Here is a 14,660-nt window from a genome sequence, read left to right on the forward strand (position 1 = left end):
ATCCAATCTGCAGCCAGCACAGGCTTCATGGGTGTATTACCTTGCAATATTCCGCTGTCGTTATTTTAAAAACGATAACAATTTTATTTTTGAACTTATGTTTTGAAAGTGAAATCTAATTGGGTAGTGGAACATGCATATGATCGTAGGAGATACCCTGGGCTGGGCAGCAGTGTGCCCATGCCAGGGTGTAGGCCCACAGGCACGATAGGCAGTGTGCATACCAAGAAGGTGGCGTGGCCTCTGGTGCGGACATGATTGCAGGAATCTGAAAGGAGTAGCCAGGCTAGGATCTGGTCCCAGATTAGTGGTGGCGACGGGTGCAATAGCAGCAGAAGCAGCAGCAGTTGCAGCAGCTATGGGAGAGAGGTGAGCTTTTGCACGGGGGCATCACCCACCTATGTTAGGAGGCTGGCTGCTTGTCCATTGTGGGAGCTGGCCCCCGGGGCATCTGTAGGATATTAACTCTCCAGCCTGAGTGCTGGAACAGGAACTACCAGCGTACAGGCAGTAAACTTTGTCAGAAAATTATTACAAAAGCGTACACGTGGACATAGTAATAAAGCATATCAGACAGTTATTAGAATTCATCAATGAATGTATAATCCCTGGTTTTGAAAACTGCTGCAACATTGCAAAGCAAATATCCACATGCTTAGAAATTGAAATTAAATTTAAAGATCATTGCATAAGATGGAAAGTACATTATTTTTACATGAAGCTTAGAATAAACCAGTTATTAATGAAGAAGATAATTTTAAAATTATGTTTTCCTTGTAATTGAAAACATAGCAATAGAATGTATAAACAAATAGTTTGAACTATATGCAAACCATGAAACCACTTTTACTTTTGTGTACAAACTCAAGAAGCTACAGGAAAAGTCAGAGGAAACTCTAAAATTCCATTGCATGAATTTACATTTAAATTTAAATTCAGATTTACACATTACTGGTATGTATGTAGAGTTAATTATTTTTAGAAAAATAGTTGTGCAAAAATCATAGGCTCTACATACACCAAAATTTGTATTTTGACAAGATTGTTCAGAAGTCTATCGTGGTGTTTTCACAGCCTATGAAATATTCCTAACAAGGCCAGTATCAGTTGCTGCAGCAGAAAAGTACGTCTCAAAATAAAACAATGAATCAAAATTTATTTGCAGTCTTGCATTTGCGAAAAGCAACAGATGTTCCTGTCAATTATATTAATTGAATTGAATTTTCTGAAAGTATGCAGTTTGATGATCTAATAAATATATTTGCAGAATGATGACCAAAAAATATCCGATGATTAATAAATATATAAAACTAGTGAAGCCTCATTATGTATAGTATAGATACAATTATGATAGTAAAATACTTTTTGCAATTTGTAAGATTATGTTGTTACTCATGTATCAATGTTAATTGTATTGCATTTTATAAGTAGTAAAATAGCTTTAAAAAGGTTTATATTTTCTTACCTTTAATGGCACTTTTCCCCCTGGTTTTTGAACCAGGAGTCTTGCAGTTTCATTTTGCACTGAGCTCTACAAATTATGTAACTGGCTCTACCTATACCTGTCAAACCAACCCACAACCTGTGGTAGCATACCCTTAGCCAATGCAGACCTGTAAGCAAGAAAAAAATAGTGAAAATAACTGAGAGTTTGAAATTGTTTTATATGCAGCACTGTCTCAGAAATTACTGACCTGATATAGGTTTTTTTTGTTTGTTTGTTTTGTTTTGTTTTTACACACAGAGTACGTTTTTTTAATTCACTGATAAACTAAAAGTCCATTTCTGGATGTTTCTTTTCATTTGTTTGAGTAGTAAGCAAAGCCCTACAATGGGTGGCTTCACCTAGTCCTCAGACTCGGATCCATCTTCATCTTGACTAATCTGGAAGTAACGAAGTTCGTAAGTCTCCTTGTCAGATGCAACCACACGAAGCCAATCACGAAGACTGTTCTTCTTAAGGTATTTCTTGGTAAGATACTTCAAATATCTTTTTGAGAACTGTTTCTCGGAAACAACTGTGATTTTATTCTTGCAGCCTTCAATGTGAACAACATTCCCAAGATTTCCAGTTTTTCCATTGACTTTAACCTTCTCCCGTAGAAACTGTTCAAAATTTCCGGAATCAAAAATACCATCTTCCACTGAATGAGTAAGGTCCAAACCAAACTTCCAGACTGACCTCTTAGGCTTCTTGACTTTCTGCTTCAAAATAATTCCTTCATGAGGTAATGAAGAAACTTCTTCCCCAACTCAGTTCTAAAGTTCTCTGGAACTTTCAGGACAGGGCTGTCTCGGCAGCCCTGCGCCTCAGAGATCCCTCCGCCGGTGCCATCTTGAAAGCAGGCTGAGCTATCAGAAAGAAAGAGCCTGATATAGGTGTTTTAAAGGTTTCTGTTGTAAGTGTGTCTCTGTTTCTCCTGGCATTTCCTATAGTACCTCCTCTCCAAAAGTGGTTACTGTATTTAATGGATTTTGGCCTGAATTCTATTTGCCCTGCTATCAAGACTATAACTATTGCTTTCTCATTGCCTAGGATACCTTTGCCATCCCTTTATTGTTAGCTTCTCTGAATTACTTTGCTAAGTGGGTTTCTTATACAGACAGAGTTGCATTATTTTCCTTTGTAAACCGATCTGAAAATGCTTTTAATAGGTGAATTAAGCCAATTTACATTTACTGATTTGACTAACACAGTTGATTTCAACAAAGTTATATTATTTTGTTATATGTGCATTATGTGTTGCTATGCTTTTTTTTTCATTATGCTGTCTTGTTTCTTTCTTTTTTAAAATATTTCTTCTGTATTTACAAAGGACTATTTTTTTTCTAGAAGTAACCTGTATAAATTTAATTTTTATAATGCCTTTGACCCTTTGGCTTGTCAGCTTTAACTTATAGCTTTTGATTTCCATCTACTACATAGGAAAAAAAATCAGTGAACTTCGTTTTCCTTTCTCCATTCTTTATCCGTCCATTGTTTCAGTGCATTATTTCTGCTGTGTCAGAACATGTAACTTACACTATTCTCACACTTATCTACACATTCATATCTGCACTCTTCACTCATAAGTCTCTCTGCTGAAGTTTCCCCGGTCATTTCTTGGTTTCATGAATAGAGTTGTATTAATTTCCAATTGGTGCCATAACAAAGTACTGCAAACTAAGTGGCTTAAAAACAACCAAAATTTATTTTATCACAGCTCTGGAGGCTAAAAATCCAAATTCAAGGTGTCTGTAGAATTGGTTCCTTGTGAAGCTCCTGAGCGAGAATCTGTTCCATGCTTCTCTCCTAGCTTCTGGTGTTGCCAGCAATTCTTGGTATGGCTTGGCTTGTAGACACATTTCTCCAATATCTGCCTCCATTTTCACATGGCATTCTCCCCTCTCTGTGCCTGTGTCTATTCTCCTCTTATAATAAGGACACCAGTAATATTGGGTTATGGACCACCCTAATTTAATATGACTTCTTCATAACTTGATTACATTTCCAATGACCTTATTTTCAAATAAGGTCACATTCACAGGTACTGGGGCTTTGAATTTCACATATTTTCTGGGGAGATATAATTCAACCACAATAGTCTTTCAGTAGGTTCCTCAAGAAGAGCTTATAAATACAGTATACCCTGAGTTGTTATATATTTAAAACTGTTTTCTATAGATATCATACTTGACAGTGCAGTAGGATTAAAATATTTGGCTTATTTTTTGTGTGTGTTTCTTGACGATGTTCCACCATTATCTTTCTTTGTGTATGACTATATATCAATCTGATGCCAACATCATTTTCTTCTGTAAATGATTTTCTTGGAGTCTAAAATAAATTATTAATCATTAATTTTTTTGTTGTTTTTTTAAAGATTTTTATTAAAAATATAGCTAACATACAATATTATATCACTTTCAGGTGCACACCATAGTTGTTCAACATTTATATACATAAAGAAGTGATCACCATGCAACCATCTGACCAGCTGTCCAACAACCATCTGACACCGTACTACGCTACCACATTATTGACTATATTCCCTATGCTGTACGTTACATCCCCATGACTTATTTGTTTTATACCTGGAAATTTGGACTTCTTATTCCCCTTAACCTTTTCCCCCCTTTTTAATTATTTCAATTACAGTTGACATTCAATACTATTTTATATTAATTTCAGATACACAGCATAGTGGTTAGACATTTATATAATTTAAGAAGTGATCCCCCTGATTAGTCCAGTACTCACCTGGCACTAAACATAGTGATTACCATATTATTGACTATATTCTCTATGCTTTACTTTACATCCCCATGACTATTTTTGTAACAACCAATTTGTATTCCTTAATCCCTTCACCGTTTTCAGCCACCACCTCCGCCCACCCCTCCTCCCATCTGGCAACCATCAAAATGTTCTCTATATCTATGAGTTTGTTTCTGTTTTGTTTGTTTATTTTGTTCTTTAGATTCCACATATAAGTGAAATCACATTGCATCTGTCTTTCTCTGTCTGACATACTTCACTCAGCACAATACCCTCCAGGTCCATTTATGCCACCACAGTTGGCAAGAACCCATTCCCTTCCATGGCTGAGCAATATTCCATTGTATAGATGTACCACCTCCTCTTTATCCATTAATCCACCAACAGACACCCAGGCTGCCTCCACATCTTGGCCATTGTAAACTATGCTGCAATGAACATATGGATGCACCTGTCCCCTCAAAGAAGCATTTTGGGTTTCTTTGGATAATTACCCAGAAGTGAGATTACTGGGTCCTTTTTTGTCTCTTGTAATAACCTTTGTTTTACAGTCTATTTTGTCTGGTTATAAGTATTGCTACCCCAACTTTTTATTTTCATTTCCATTTTCATGGAATATCTTTTTCCATTCCTTTACTTTCAGTCTGTGTGTATCTCAGAATTTGAAATGTATCTTTTGTAGGCAGCATGTGTAAGGGTTTTGTGTTTTCATGAATTCAGCCACTCTGTTTTTGATCAAAGCATTTAATTCATTGACATTGAAAGTTTTCAGTCATTATTTCTTCAAATAGTTTCTCAATCCCTTGCTTTCTCTCTTCTCCTTCTGGTACTCCTATGATACGAATGTTGGTATACTTGATGTTGTCCCAGAGGTCTCTTAAATGATCCTCATTATTTTTTTTATTCTTTTTTTCCTTTTGGTGTTCCAATTGTCTTTCAAATTGTTGATTCGATCTTCTGCTTCATCTACTCTGCTGGTGATTCCTTCTAGTGCATTTTTCATTTAAGTTATTGTATTCTTCACTTCTGACTAGTTCTTTTTTAATGGTTTCTATGTCCTTTTTTAATGCTTGCTGTCTCTTTGTTGAAGTTCTCGCTAAGTTCTTTGATCATCCTTATAACCAGTGTTTTGAACTCTGTCTGGTAGATTGCTTGTGTCCATTTCATTTAGTTCTTTTTCTGGAGTTTTCTCTTTCATTTGGGCTATATTTCTTTGTTTACTCATTTTGGCTTCCTCTCTATGTTTGTTTTACATTTCCCAGGCTTGGCTGGGTGTTTTATGTAGTAGGTGTCCTGTGGGGCACTGAGGCACAGTCTCCCTGGTCACCTGAGCCAGGTGCTTCAGGAGTATCTCTTGTGTGGGTTGTGTGTGCCCTCCTGTTATAGTTGAGTCTTGATTGCTACTGACACATAAGTAGGTAGGAATGACTCTCAGGCTCATTGGCTGTGGGATTTGGCCATATCCACAGCTTACAGCCTGCTATGCTGGGGGACTTATCACATGCAGTGGAATTCACCACAGAGGGCTCCGGTGCCTATTGAGATTGCACTTTGGGTGTGCCACTTGTGGGGCTAATTGTGCAGTGCTCTGCTGTGGTTTGAAGCCCACCTCCAAGTGTGTTGGATCAGGGAGCACTTAGGAGGGGCTTGGGTGCAGACCCAGGTCACCCTCTGCTATGACTGGCTGGGGAGAACCTGGTAGGAGTTACAAAGTGATCCATGTTCGGTCACTGTCTGTACTGGACTTGATGGCATGTGGGACAGGCCACACTACAAACTGAGGATGGCTGCCACAAGTATCAGGCCGTACCGGGGCCTGGGGTAACTCCACAAAAAGCCAGGACACCCAGGGACCTGCTGCCATCTGCTGCTACCTGCCAGCTCCGATAAGGTTCAGCAAACATTAAACCCTCCTGTGGTACAGAGTTGGGTGAGGCAAGATTTCAGTGAGTCAGCAGGTCAGAGCTTTGGAGCTCACCAGACCAATCAGATTCAGATCTGGCTGTAAGTGGAGGGGGCTGAATCAACATAGGAAATATGGTGCCCACCTGTTGGCTGCTTGGGAGGGGGACCTCACACAGGAAAAATGGCGACTATCTTCCAGCTCACACCTCGAAGCCACACACCTCAGACTGTTACCATATGTCTCTGACGCCCCCCAAGTCACCGTCCCTCCGCGGGAGCCCGGGGTGAGTGCCTGTGAGCAAGTGAGTCTGTGCGTGGTCCCTTTAAGAGGACGTCTGGGTTTCCCATTGCCTTCCTTCTCACCCAGAGAGTCAGAATCTCCATTGTTTTTCACAGCCAGATGTTGTGGGGGCTTTTCTTCCCATCCCAGTACTCCTGGCTGGAGAGCCTGGTGTAGGGGCCTGGGGTCCTTCGCTCTTCTGGGGGCAATCTCTGTGGCTGAGACATTCCTCCCAATTTTCATCTGCCAAATTGAGGTTTGGGCCCATTTCGCATCTCCACTCCTCCTACCAGTCTTGATGTGGCTTTTTCTTTATATTCTTAGTTATAAACTTCTGTTAAGCCAGACTTCAGATGTTCTCCAGGTTGATTGTTCTATAATTTAGTTGTAATTTTCGTGTGTTCACGGAAGGACACAGGCACAGTGTTTATCTACTCCACCATCTTGGATCATTCTCTAAACATTAAATTCTAATAGTTTAGTAGTATACATTTTGGAATTGACCATTCGGGTTCTATTTTCTGAGATTTTTTTTTTAAAAAAGCAGATTCCAGTATTCTTTTATTTCTGAAAATTATTTGAATATATATATATATATATATATATATATATATATATATATATATATATGTATGTTGATTATGTTTCACTGTGGTAATAAGACTCAAGAATTCAGAGTTTTATGTAAGTTAGAATTTTATTTATCTGTTTTATAGCAGTCCAGAGGTGAGCTAGAAGTGGTGGCTCTTCCACACTTCAGCTTGGAGCTTCCATCTCTGAGTTCTAAGTAGCTGCTCCAATTGCTGGCACTTCCCAGCTAGCAAGAAAGTGAAATGATAAAGAGGACACACAGTTTCCTTATTAAGGATGTAACCAGAAGTTGCACACATCACTTTTTTCACCCACACTTGACTACAAATGAGGCTGGACATGTGTTCTCTAGGTGGATGGTAGTATGCACTGATGAAACTTGGGGATTCTATTATTTATAAAAGAAGAAAGGTAGAATGTATATGAGTGGGCATGACCAGTCTCTCATACAGGGTATATGTGTGTGGTAAAACCCAACTTCCCTTATTGATGTTAACTGGCAGAAAATGCAGGCACTAATGGCTCATTTAGTGAGACCAACCTCTGTTAACGTCTTATCTTCTGGGAGCCTAGAGTCATGTGTGTTTGGCTAGAGCAGTAATTATTAGTGAAGAAGAAGGAGGGTAGTATGGTGGCAGAGCTCTGTTATGTAGTTTGCTGCTTGCCTAACCTTTTTAAAAACTCCTTTTCTTTTACTTTGAAAGGATACCAGCCTAATTATGTCTCAGGTGGGGGAACTTGGCTTTGCTTTTTGTTGTGGATTTATCAATAGTGATTGGATTTTCCTTTTATTTGTTACCATTTTTTTTATTTACTTTTTATTTGTAAAATATTTCAACATACCAAAAAGTTTTATATTTTTTCAAAATGTCCTCAAATTTTCTGGATTTTTAGGGTATCCTTCCTTGTTTTTCAGTTCTATGAATGTTTTACCTGATTTTGTCCTTTAGTGAGAACTGGTGGCTTATCAGTTAGGAACAATGAATAAGAGAAATCCAAAAAAAGAGTGACTCAAACAAGATAGAAATTTATTTCTTTTTCATATGAACAAAATCTAGAGGTAAATAATCCAGGGCTGACATTGTGGTTCCATGATCACTGGGGACTCAAGCTCCTTCTATCTCTTTTCTCTAAACTTTTCAATGTATGGCTTCTATTTCATGGTTCCAGTAACTGGTTCCACCCAGCCATCATATAGGAATTCCATCCAGCAGGAAGTTAGAAGTGGTAAACAAGGACACACATTATGTTACATTCCACTAGCTAGACCTTTTGGACACAGTGAGTTACAATAGTGACCTGAAAATGTACCCAATTCAAAAAGGGGTTCTATTACCAGGGAAGAAGGGAAAGTAGATACTGGGAGACAAATAGCTATATATGCCACAGAAGGAGAAATAAATATTTAGTTCAATTTATTATCTTAACACACACACACACACACACACACACACACACACACACAAAGAAAAACACAAGTTTTTTCCTCAAAACTCCTTCAAAACTTGAATTTATTGTACTAACAGGGAAAATATCTGCATCAGTACACCCTTAGTAATGTTGGTTATGACATAATTTGATGTTGGCATGATGTTCCATCCATAAGTTCCTTTTTGATTTTATTTTTACTTCAAGAAGGGAATAAGCATGGATAATATATAAGAATGTCGTCTGTCTTCAACTTGTACTACAGGGCAACAATAATCAAAACAGTATGGTATTGCCGGAAAGACAGATACGCAGACCAATGGAACAAAATTGAGAAAGCAGAAATAAATCCACATAAATATAGACAGATAATTTTTGACAAAGAAGCCAAAAACATACAATGGAGAAAAGACAGCCTCTTCAATAAATGGTGCTGGGAGAATTGGAAAGCCATGTGAAAAGAATGAAACTAGACTGTTATCTGTCACCGTGTACCAAAATTAGCTCAAAATGGATCAAAGACCTAAACATAAGACCCGAAACAGTAAACTACATAGAAGAAAACATAGGTACTAAACTCATGGACCTTGGGTTCAGAGAGCATTTTATGAATTCAACCTCAAAAGCAAGGGAAGTAAAAGCTAAAATAAATGAATGGGACTATATCAAACTTAAAAGCTTCTGCACAGCAAAAGAAACTATCGACAAAATAAAGGGGCTACCAACCAAATGGGAGAAGATTTTTGCAAACAACGCCTCTGATAAGGGGCTAACAGCCAAAATATATAAGGAACTCATACAACTCAACAACAGAAAAAACAAACAATCCAATTAAAAAATGGGCAGAGGACCTGAATAGACATTTCTCCAAAGAGGACATACAAATGGCAAATAGATATGAAAAAACGCTCAATGTCACTAATCATCAGAGTAATGCAAATAAAAACTAAAATGAGATGTCACCTCACACCAGTTAGAATGGCTATCATCAAGACAAATAGCAACTAGTGTTGGAGAGGCTGTGTAGAAAAAGGAACCCTCATACACTGTTGGTGGGATTGCAGATTGGTGCAGCTGCTGTGGAAAGCAGTGTGGAGGTTCCTCAAAAAATGAAGAATAGAATTACCATAACCCATCAATCCATCTCCTGGGTACCTACAGGTAATCCCCGTGTAACACGGCTGTTAGGTTCCTAAAAAATGCCGTGTTATGTGAATGCGTGTTACACGAAACAAAGAACTAGTACAAAAAAGAGGGTTAGGTTCCAAAAGAAAACCAACCAAACAAAAAAGCATACTATTACATTTTTATAAGAGAAATACTTTATTAAAGCAATTTTCACCAAAAGTATAACATATTAATATGCATTAAATAATGTTATCTTCATCATCACTACTAAGCACCATTAACTGAGGGCGTTTTCTTTTTGACATCTTCATCCTCTGAACATTCTTCAGCATTATCTTGACTTCTGTACTTTTTGCAAAAATCTGTTATTTTAGATTGCTTGCTTTTAGCTGAGAGATCTTTATAAATTTTGTTATATGGTGCTAAGCACTTGTGAAGTTCTCTCTTAAACTTTGTGCTTCTTTCAGTAGAAGGATCTTCCTTTAGGAATTTCTGCAGTCAAATCTGATATGATAGCCACGCTCAAATTAAAAATTCCAAATGAGATATCTTTTGCTCTTAAAAGCTCTTATTACGCTCCGTGTTGTTCGGGGATTTCTCTAATTCTCAAACCGTGTTAGAGTGAAACCATGTTCTAGGAGGCCCTGTTGTATGAGGGTTTCCCCAATTCTCAAACTGTGATAGAGCAAAACTGTGTCATAGAAGTGCCGTGTTATACCAAAATATCTGAAAACATTTATCTGTAAAGATATATATGCTCCAATGTTCATTGCAGGTTTACTTCAGTGGCCAAGACATGGAAACAACCAAAATGTCCTTCGATAGATGAATGGATAAAGAAGTTGTGGTATATATACACAATGGAATATTATTCGGCAGTAAGAAAAGGTGATATAGGAACATTTATGACAACATGGATGGATCTTGAGAGTATAATGCTAAGCGAAATAAATCAGACAGAAAAAGCAGAGAACCATATGATTTCACTGATATGTGGTATATAAACCAAAAACCACAAAAGAACAAGACAAACAAATGAGAAACAAAACTCATAGACACAGACAATAGTTTAGTGGTTACCAGAGGGTAAGGAGGGTGGTGGGTGGGAGATGAGGGTAAGGGGGATCAAATATATGGTGAGGGAAGGAGAACTGACTCTGGGTGGTGAACACACAATGTGATATATAGATGATGTATTAAATAATTGTGCAGCTGAAATCTACGTAACTTTACTAACAATTGTCACCCCAATAAACTTAATATATATACATATATATATGTATTAACTTAATATGTATATATGTATATATATATATATTAAGTTAATATATATATAAACTTATACATACATATATACATATATATGTATATATACATGTATATATGTATATATATTTATAAAGAGAAAGTTTTCACTTTTAATAAAGGCTAATTTTCAGTGAATGAAAAAAGAATGTCATTTGTGAGGGGTTTGGATTGCATTAGTTAGCATTTGAAATCCCCTTTATCTATTAATTTTATCTCATACATATTTGGAGACACTTAACAAATTCACACATTTTATAAAAAGAGGGTGAATTTAGCCAAAATAAACCAAACACTTTTTTTTTATTATTATATAAAGAAGCATTAACATTCTTGCATAGAAAATAATTCTAAAGTCACCTTTCCCTTCTGGGGGTGGGGGGTCTTGATATGCTGAAAGTTAAAAAACAGTCCAGGGAGAAGATTTTGCTAGAACATCAGTAGAATACACTGTTTTCAGTGTAAAGCTTGGGGAACAGGAGGTGAAAACATTTTATGCTAATGAACATCGGGTGAAAGATCTTGGCATGAACACTGCAGTTTTCAAATAATAAGCTTTTGAACTAGCACAGGGCCATTATGGCAGAGCAGCCGCCTAGCCCTCTTGTCATCTGTGATAAGGACATCAATATTAGTCATTTTCAACCTTCATTAAGTTCAGATCTTACATTCTTCCATCCCTAAGGGTGTGTTTCATTGATGTTTTTTTAGCAAACAACACAAGGACACAGGGACACAAGCTCACATCAAACTGGCATTTAGAGGCAGGTTTTTTTTTTTTTTCTCTGTGGGGCATTTACTAGAAAAGTACAACAACAAAAAAGTTTTCAACAACTCTTTCAATTTTATTAACGTTTTCATGGATGCTTAATCTTTCTCATGTAAATAAACAATTAAAGTAACTTTAACATGGGGATAAATATTATAATTTAAAATATATATTTTGCCACTGTTTCTGTATGCTTTTTCTATTTTTTAAGTCTCACATCTAGAAAGCATGGTATGCATAAGTATGTATTTCTATATTATAGCTTTTCTTTGATACTACATTGATGTATTAAATTAAATTGGGATTTCATTTTCTACCACCACATATGAATTAATGGACTTTGTATAACTATATGATCTCTTTCTGAGAAAAAAATCAACTTACACTTTTAAGCTATATAGAATGTCCACTTTTGTGTGGATAAGGTGCCCCATCTAGCGTGTTTCCCTGAAAATAAGACTGGGTCTTATATTAAGTTTTTCTTCAAAAGATGCATTAGGGCTTATGTTCAGGGGATGTCATCCTGAAAAATCATGCTAGGACTTATTTCCCAGTTAGGTCTTATTTTCGGGAAAACACGGTATTACTCATGGCCTGACTATGAATGAGAAATGCCCCATCGGAATAGCTTCAAAAACTAAGTCCTGGCCACTGCTTCAAGGGACAACCACACAACTACACATCAAGGACCCAGACTCAGCATACTGTAGGCAGCTTCACAGTTTCCTGAAAATGGTCTCACGAAAAGGGTAGCAAAGGACAAGGGGAGAAAACAAAATGAAGTGATTTCCAGACCTTTGCATTTTGAATGCTGGCTTTGATTTAGCTAAAATTCTTACCAAATAAGCAGACCTCTTTCAGTTGTCAGCCATGAGGCATTTCCCAAGTGTTTAAAAGGAAAGCTTCTGCTCCTCTCACGGCTGCTTGCATCAAGTGTAGAACATGTCTGACTACAAGCACTTCAAATGTTCAGGTCCTGAAGTGAAATAGTCATGGAATTAACTAATGATTAGAAACCTTTAAGTCCTTTCCATTTCAAACTTGATGGGTTTATCCATGGAGAAATAAAGGAGAAAAAAAGCCTGCTAAAGAGTGAATAATACCAATACGGAGTGAAAGGGAGAACAAAGCTGTTCAATTCAATACAGTTTTAAATTATTTCTGGTGCTGAATACATTTGTTTCTATTATTAAACGTGAACATGTTTTCCGATGGTATATTTACCTTGGCTTCATGTGATTATGTGACTGAGTGTGGTTGTAGCTTAGCTTTTGCTTCCTTTGCGCACATTTCTATTTACATAAGTGGTGAATAACAAAATGGAAACTGATCACAGTTAACTACAGCTGCTCCTGTCTTGACGCAGATTCTCAATTCATTCTCTCCTGCCCAGAGGAAAGTGTTTTATACAGGAGGGTTGTGCTTCCACTCACTGCTGCCTTCTATAAAGCTGCTCCCGATTTCCAAGGAGAAATCTTTTCATAATTCATGATGTTCTATATGAATACTAGCATTGAAATGTTTCCCCTTAGTTACAGTAAGACAACCAGTATGCGTAAGAAAAGTCTCTGAAGAACTCGGTCAGTCATACGTATGGATTGAACTTCAAATCTATGCCAAGCAGAAAATAGGCAGTGGGACATCTTAACTTATTGCTGAGGAGTAAGTCAAATTGGAAGAAGCAGCAACAATTAGGGGGCTTGACTTACCAGAACTAGCAGTCAGATTTAGGCCAATGCCCTGTTCAGTGTTTCCATCCTTGCTACAAGATGCCACGGACTTACCCTGTTTTCCCCATCTTTCTGTAACTATCACTCTGTCCTTTGAGGTTCCTCACCCTCCAACAGCAGGTGCACTATATTTTATTCAGCTCCCGTTTTTTTGCTGCTACTTGTGAAGAAAGACACACTATAGCAGACACTTTTATTTTAAGGACTTTAATACTAGGTACTATAAGAATAATAGTTAAAATGTCAAATATCAGTAGAGATAAAAAGAAATGAACAATTTTTTTAAAGGTTCAAATACTTATGGTCCCTGACCTAGGAGCCTGAACAGCCTTCCTGAGGTGACACCTGGAAGTTCCCTTAAATACCTTTTCTCTTTTGCTTTGAACGAAAGAACCTAAGAAAAGACGCTGTTTTCATGTGTAGGACTCATGAGTTGAAAAGGACAGAAATATGGGCACAAATTAGCAATATCAGACATCTATTTATCTCATGGGGATAATTTTCACTTCTGGAAAACTATTGACTTAAGGGACATATAGGTGGATTGATTATTCCAATCCTATGTGACAGTGGTTTCCAGTCTTTGTTTCTATTTAGCAAAGGAACTATTTTGTTATAATCCAATATAGAAAACTGATAAAATCTGAATATTTTTCTTTGAAATCTAGATGGAGTTCCCAAGTCCCATTCACTTGGCTTTCCCTCATAATTACCCATTCCTTGGAATTTTAGGGCTTCATGGAACACAGCTTAAAACTACTGCCTTATGGTACTGCCTCAAAAGTCATCTTCCTTAAAAATAAAACCAGGCTTCCCTATTTCACAATACAGGCTTAAAAATAATCTGTATTAAGCTGTTTATTGCACTATTGTCATCAGTGGCCAAAATGAATTGACAGCAAAAGAAAGTGAAAATATACATGCACAGGAATGGTTGAATAAATTGTGGTATATATATAAAAAAAACACAATAATCTGTATTCGTTATGAGAAATTTAGAAAGTGCAGAAAACATTGTAAAAACTCAGGAGTGAAACAGTCATTATTCTAGCACTCAGCAATATAACCACTATTCACATTTGCTATATATATATTTCTAGCCTTTACTTTTTAATAGTCACTCTTTCTCATCCCTCCCATCTTAGGTATTTATATTAAAACTGGGACAAAGCTTAATGTAATCTGAAGAACATGTGCTTTTGAATCAGATATCTCTGCATTCAAATTTTGGTTTCTAGGGTAAAGTATGTAACTTCCATGAGCCTT

General features: G+C 37.0%; 1 protein-coding gene across 1 annotated transcript; it reads right to left on the bottom strand.

The window, feature by feature from the left end:
- Window positions 1–1,758: 1,758 nt before the first annotated feature.
- On the bottom strand, window positions 1,759–6,711 carry LOC117012241 (60S ribosomal protein L22-like 1). Its single transcript, XM_033088302.1, has 2 exons — window positions 6,597–6,711; window positions 1,759–2,219 (listed from the first exon to the last, which is right to left on the bottom strand). The coding sequence occupies exons 1-2, from the start codon at window positions 6,709–6,711 to the stop codon at window positions 1,846–1,848; spliced, it is 489 nt and encodes a 162-aa protein (XP_032944193.1). The 3' UTR covers window positions 1,759–1,845.
- Window positions 6,712–14,660: the final 7,949 nt, after the last annotated feature.

Source organism: Rhinolophus ferrumequinum, chromosome X (genome assembly GCF_004115265.2).
Source record: "Rhinolophus ferrumequinum isolate MPI-CBG mRhiFer1 chromosome X, mRhiFer1_v1.p, whole genome shotgun sequence".
NCBI classification, from domain to species: Eukaryota; Metazoa; Chordata; class Mammalia; order Chiroptera; family Rhinolophidae; genus Rhinolophus; species Rhinolophus ferrumequinum.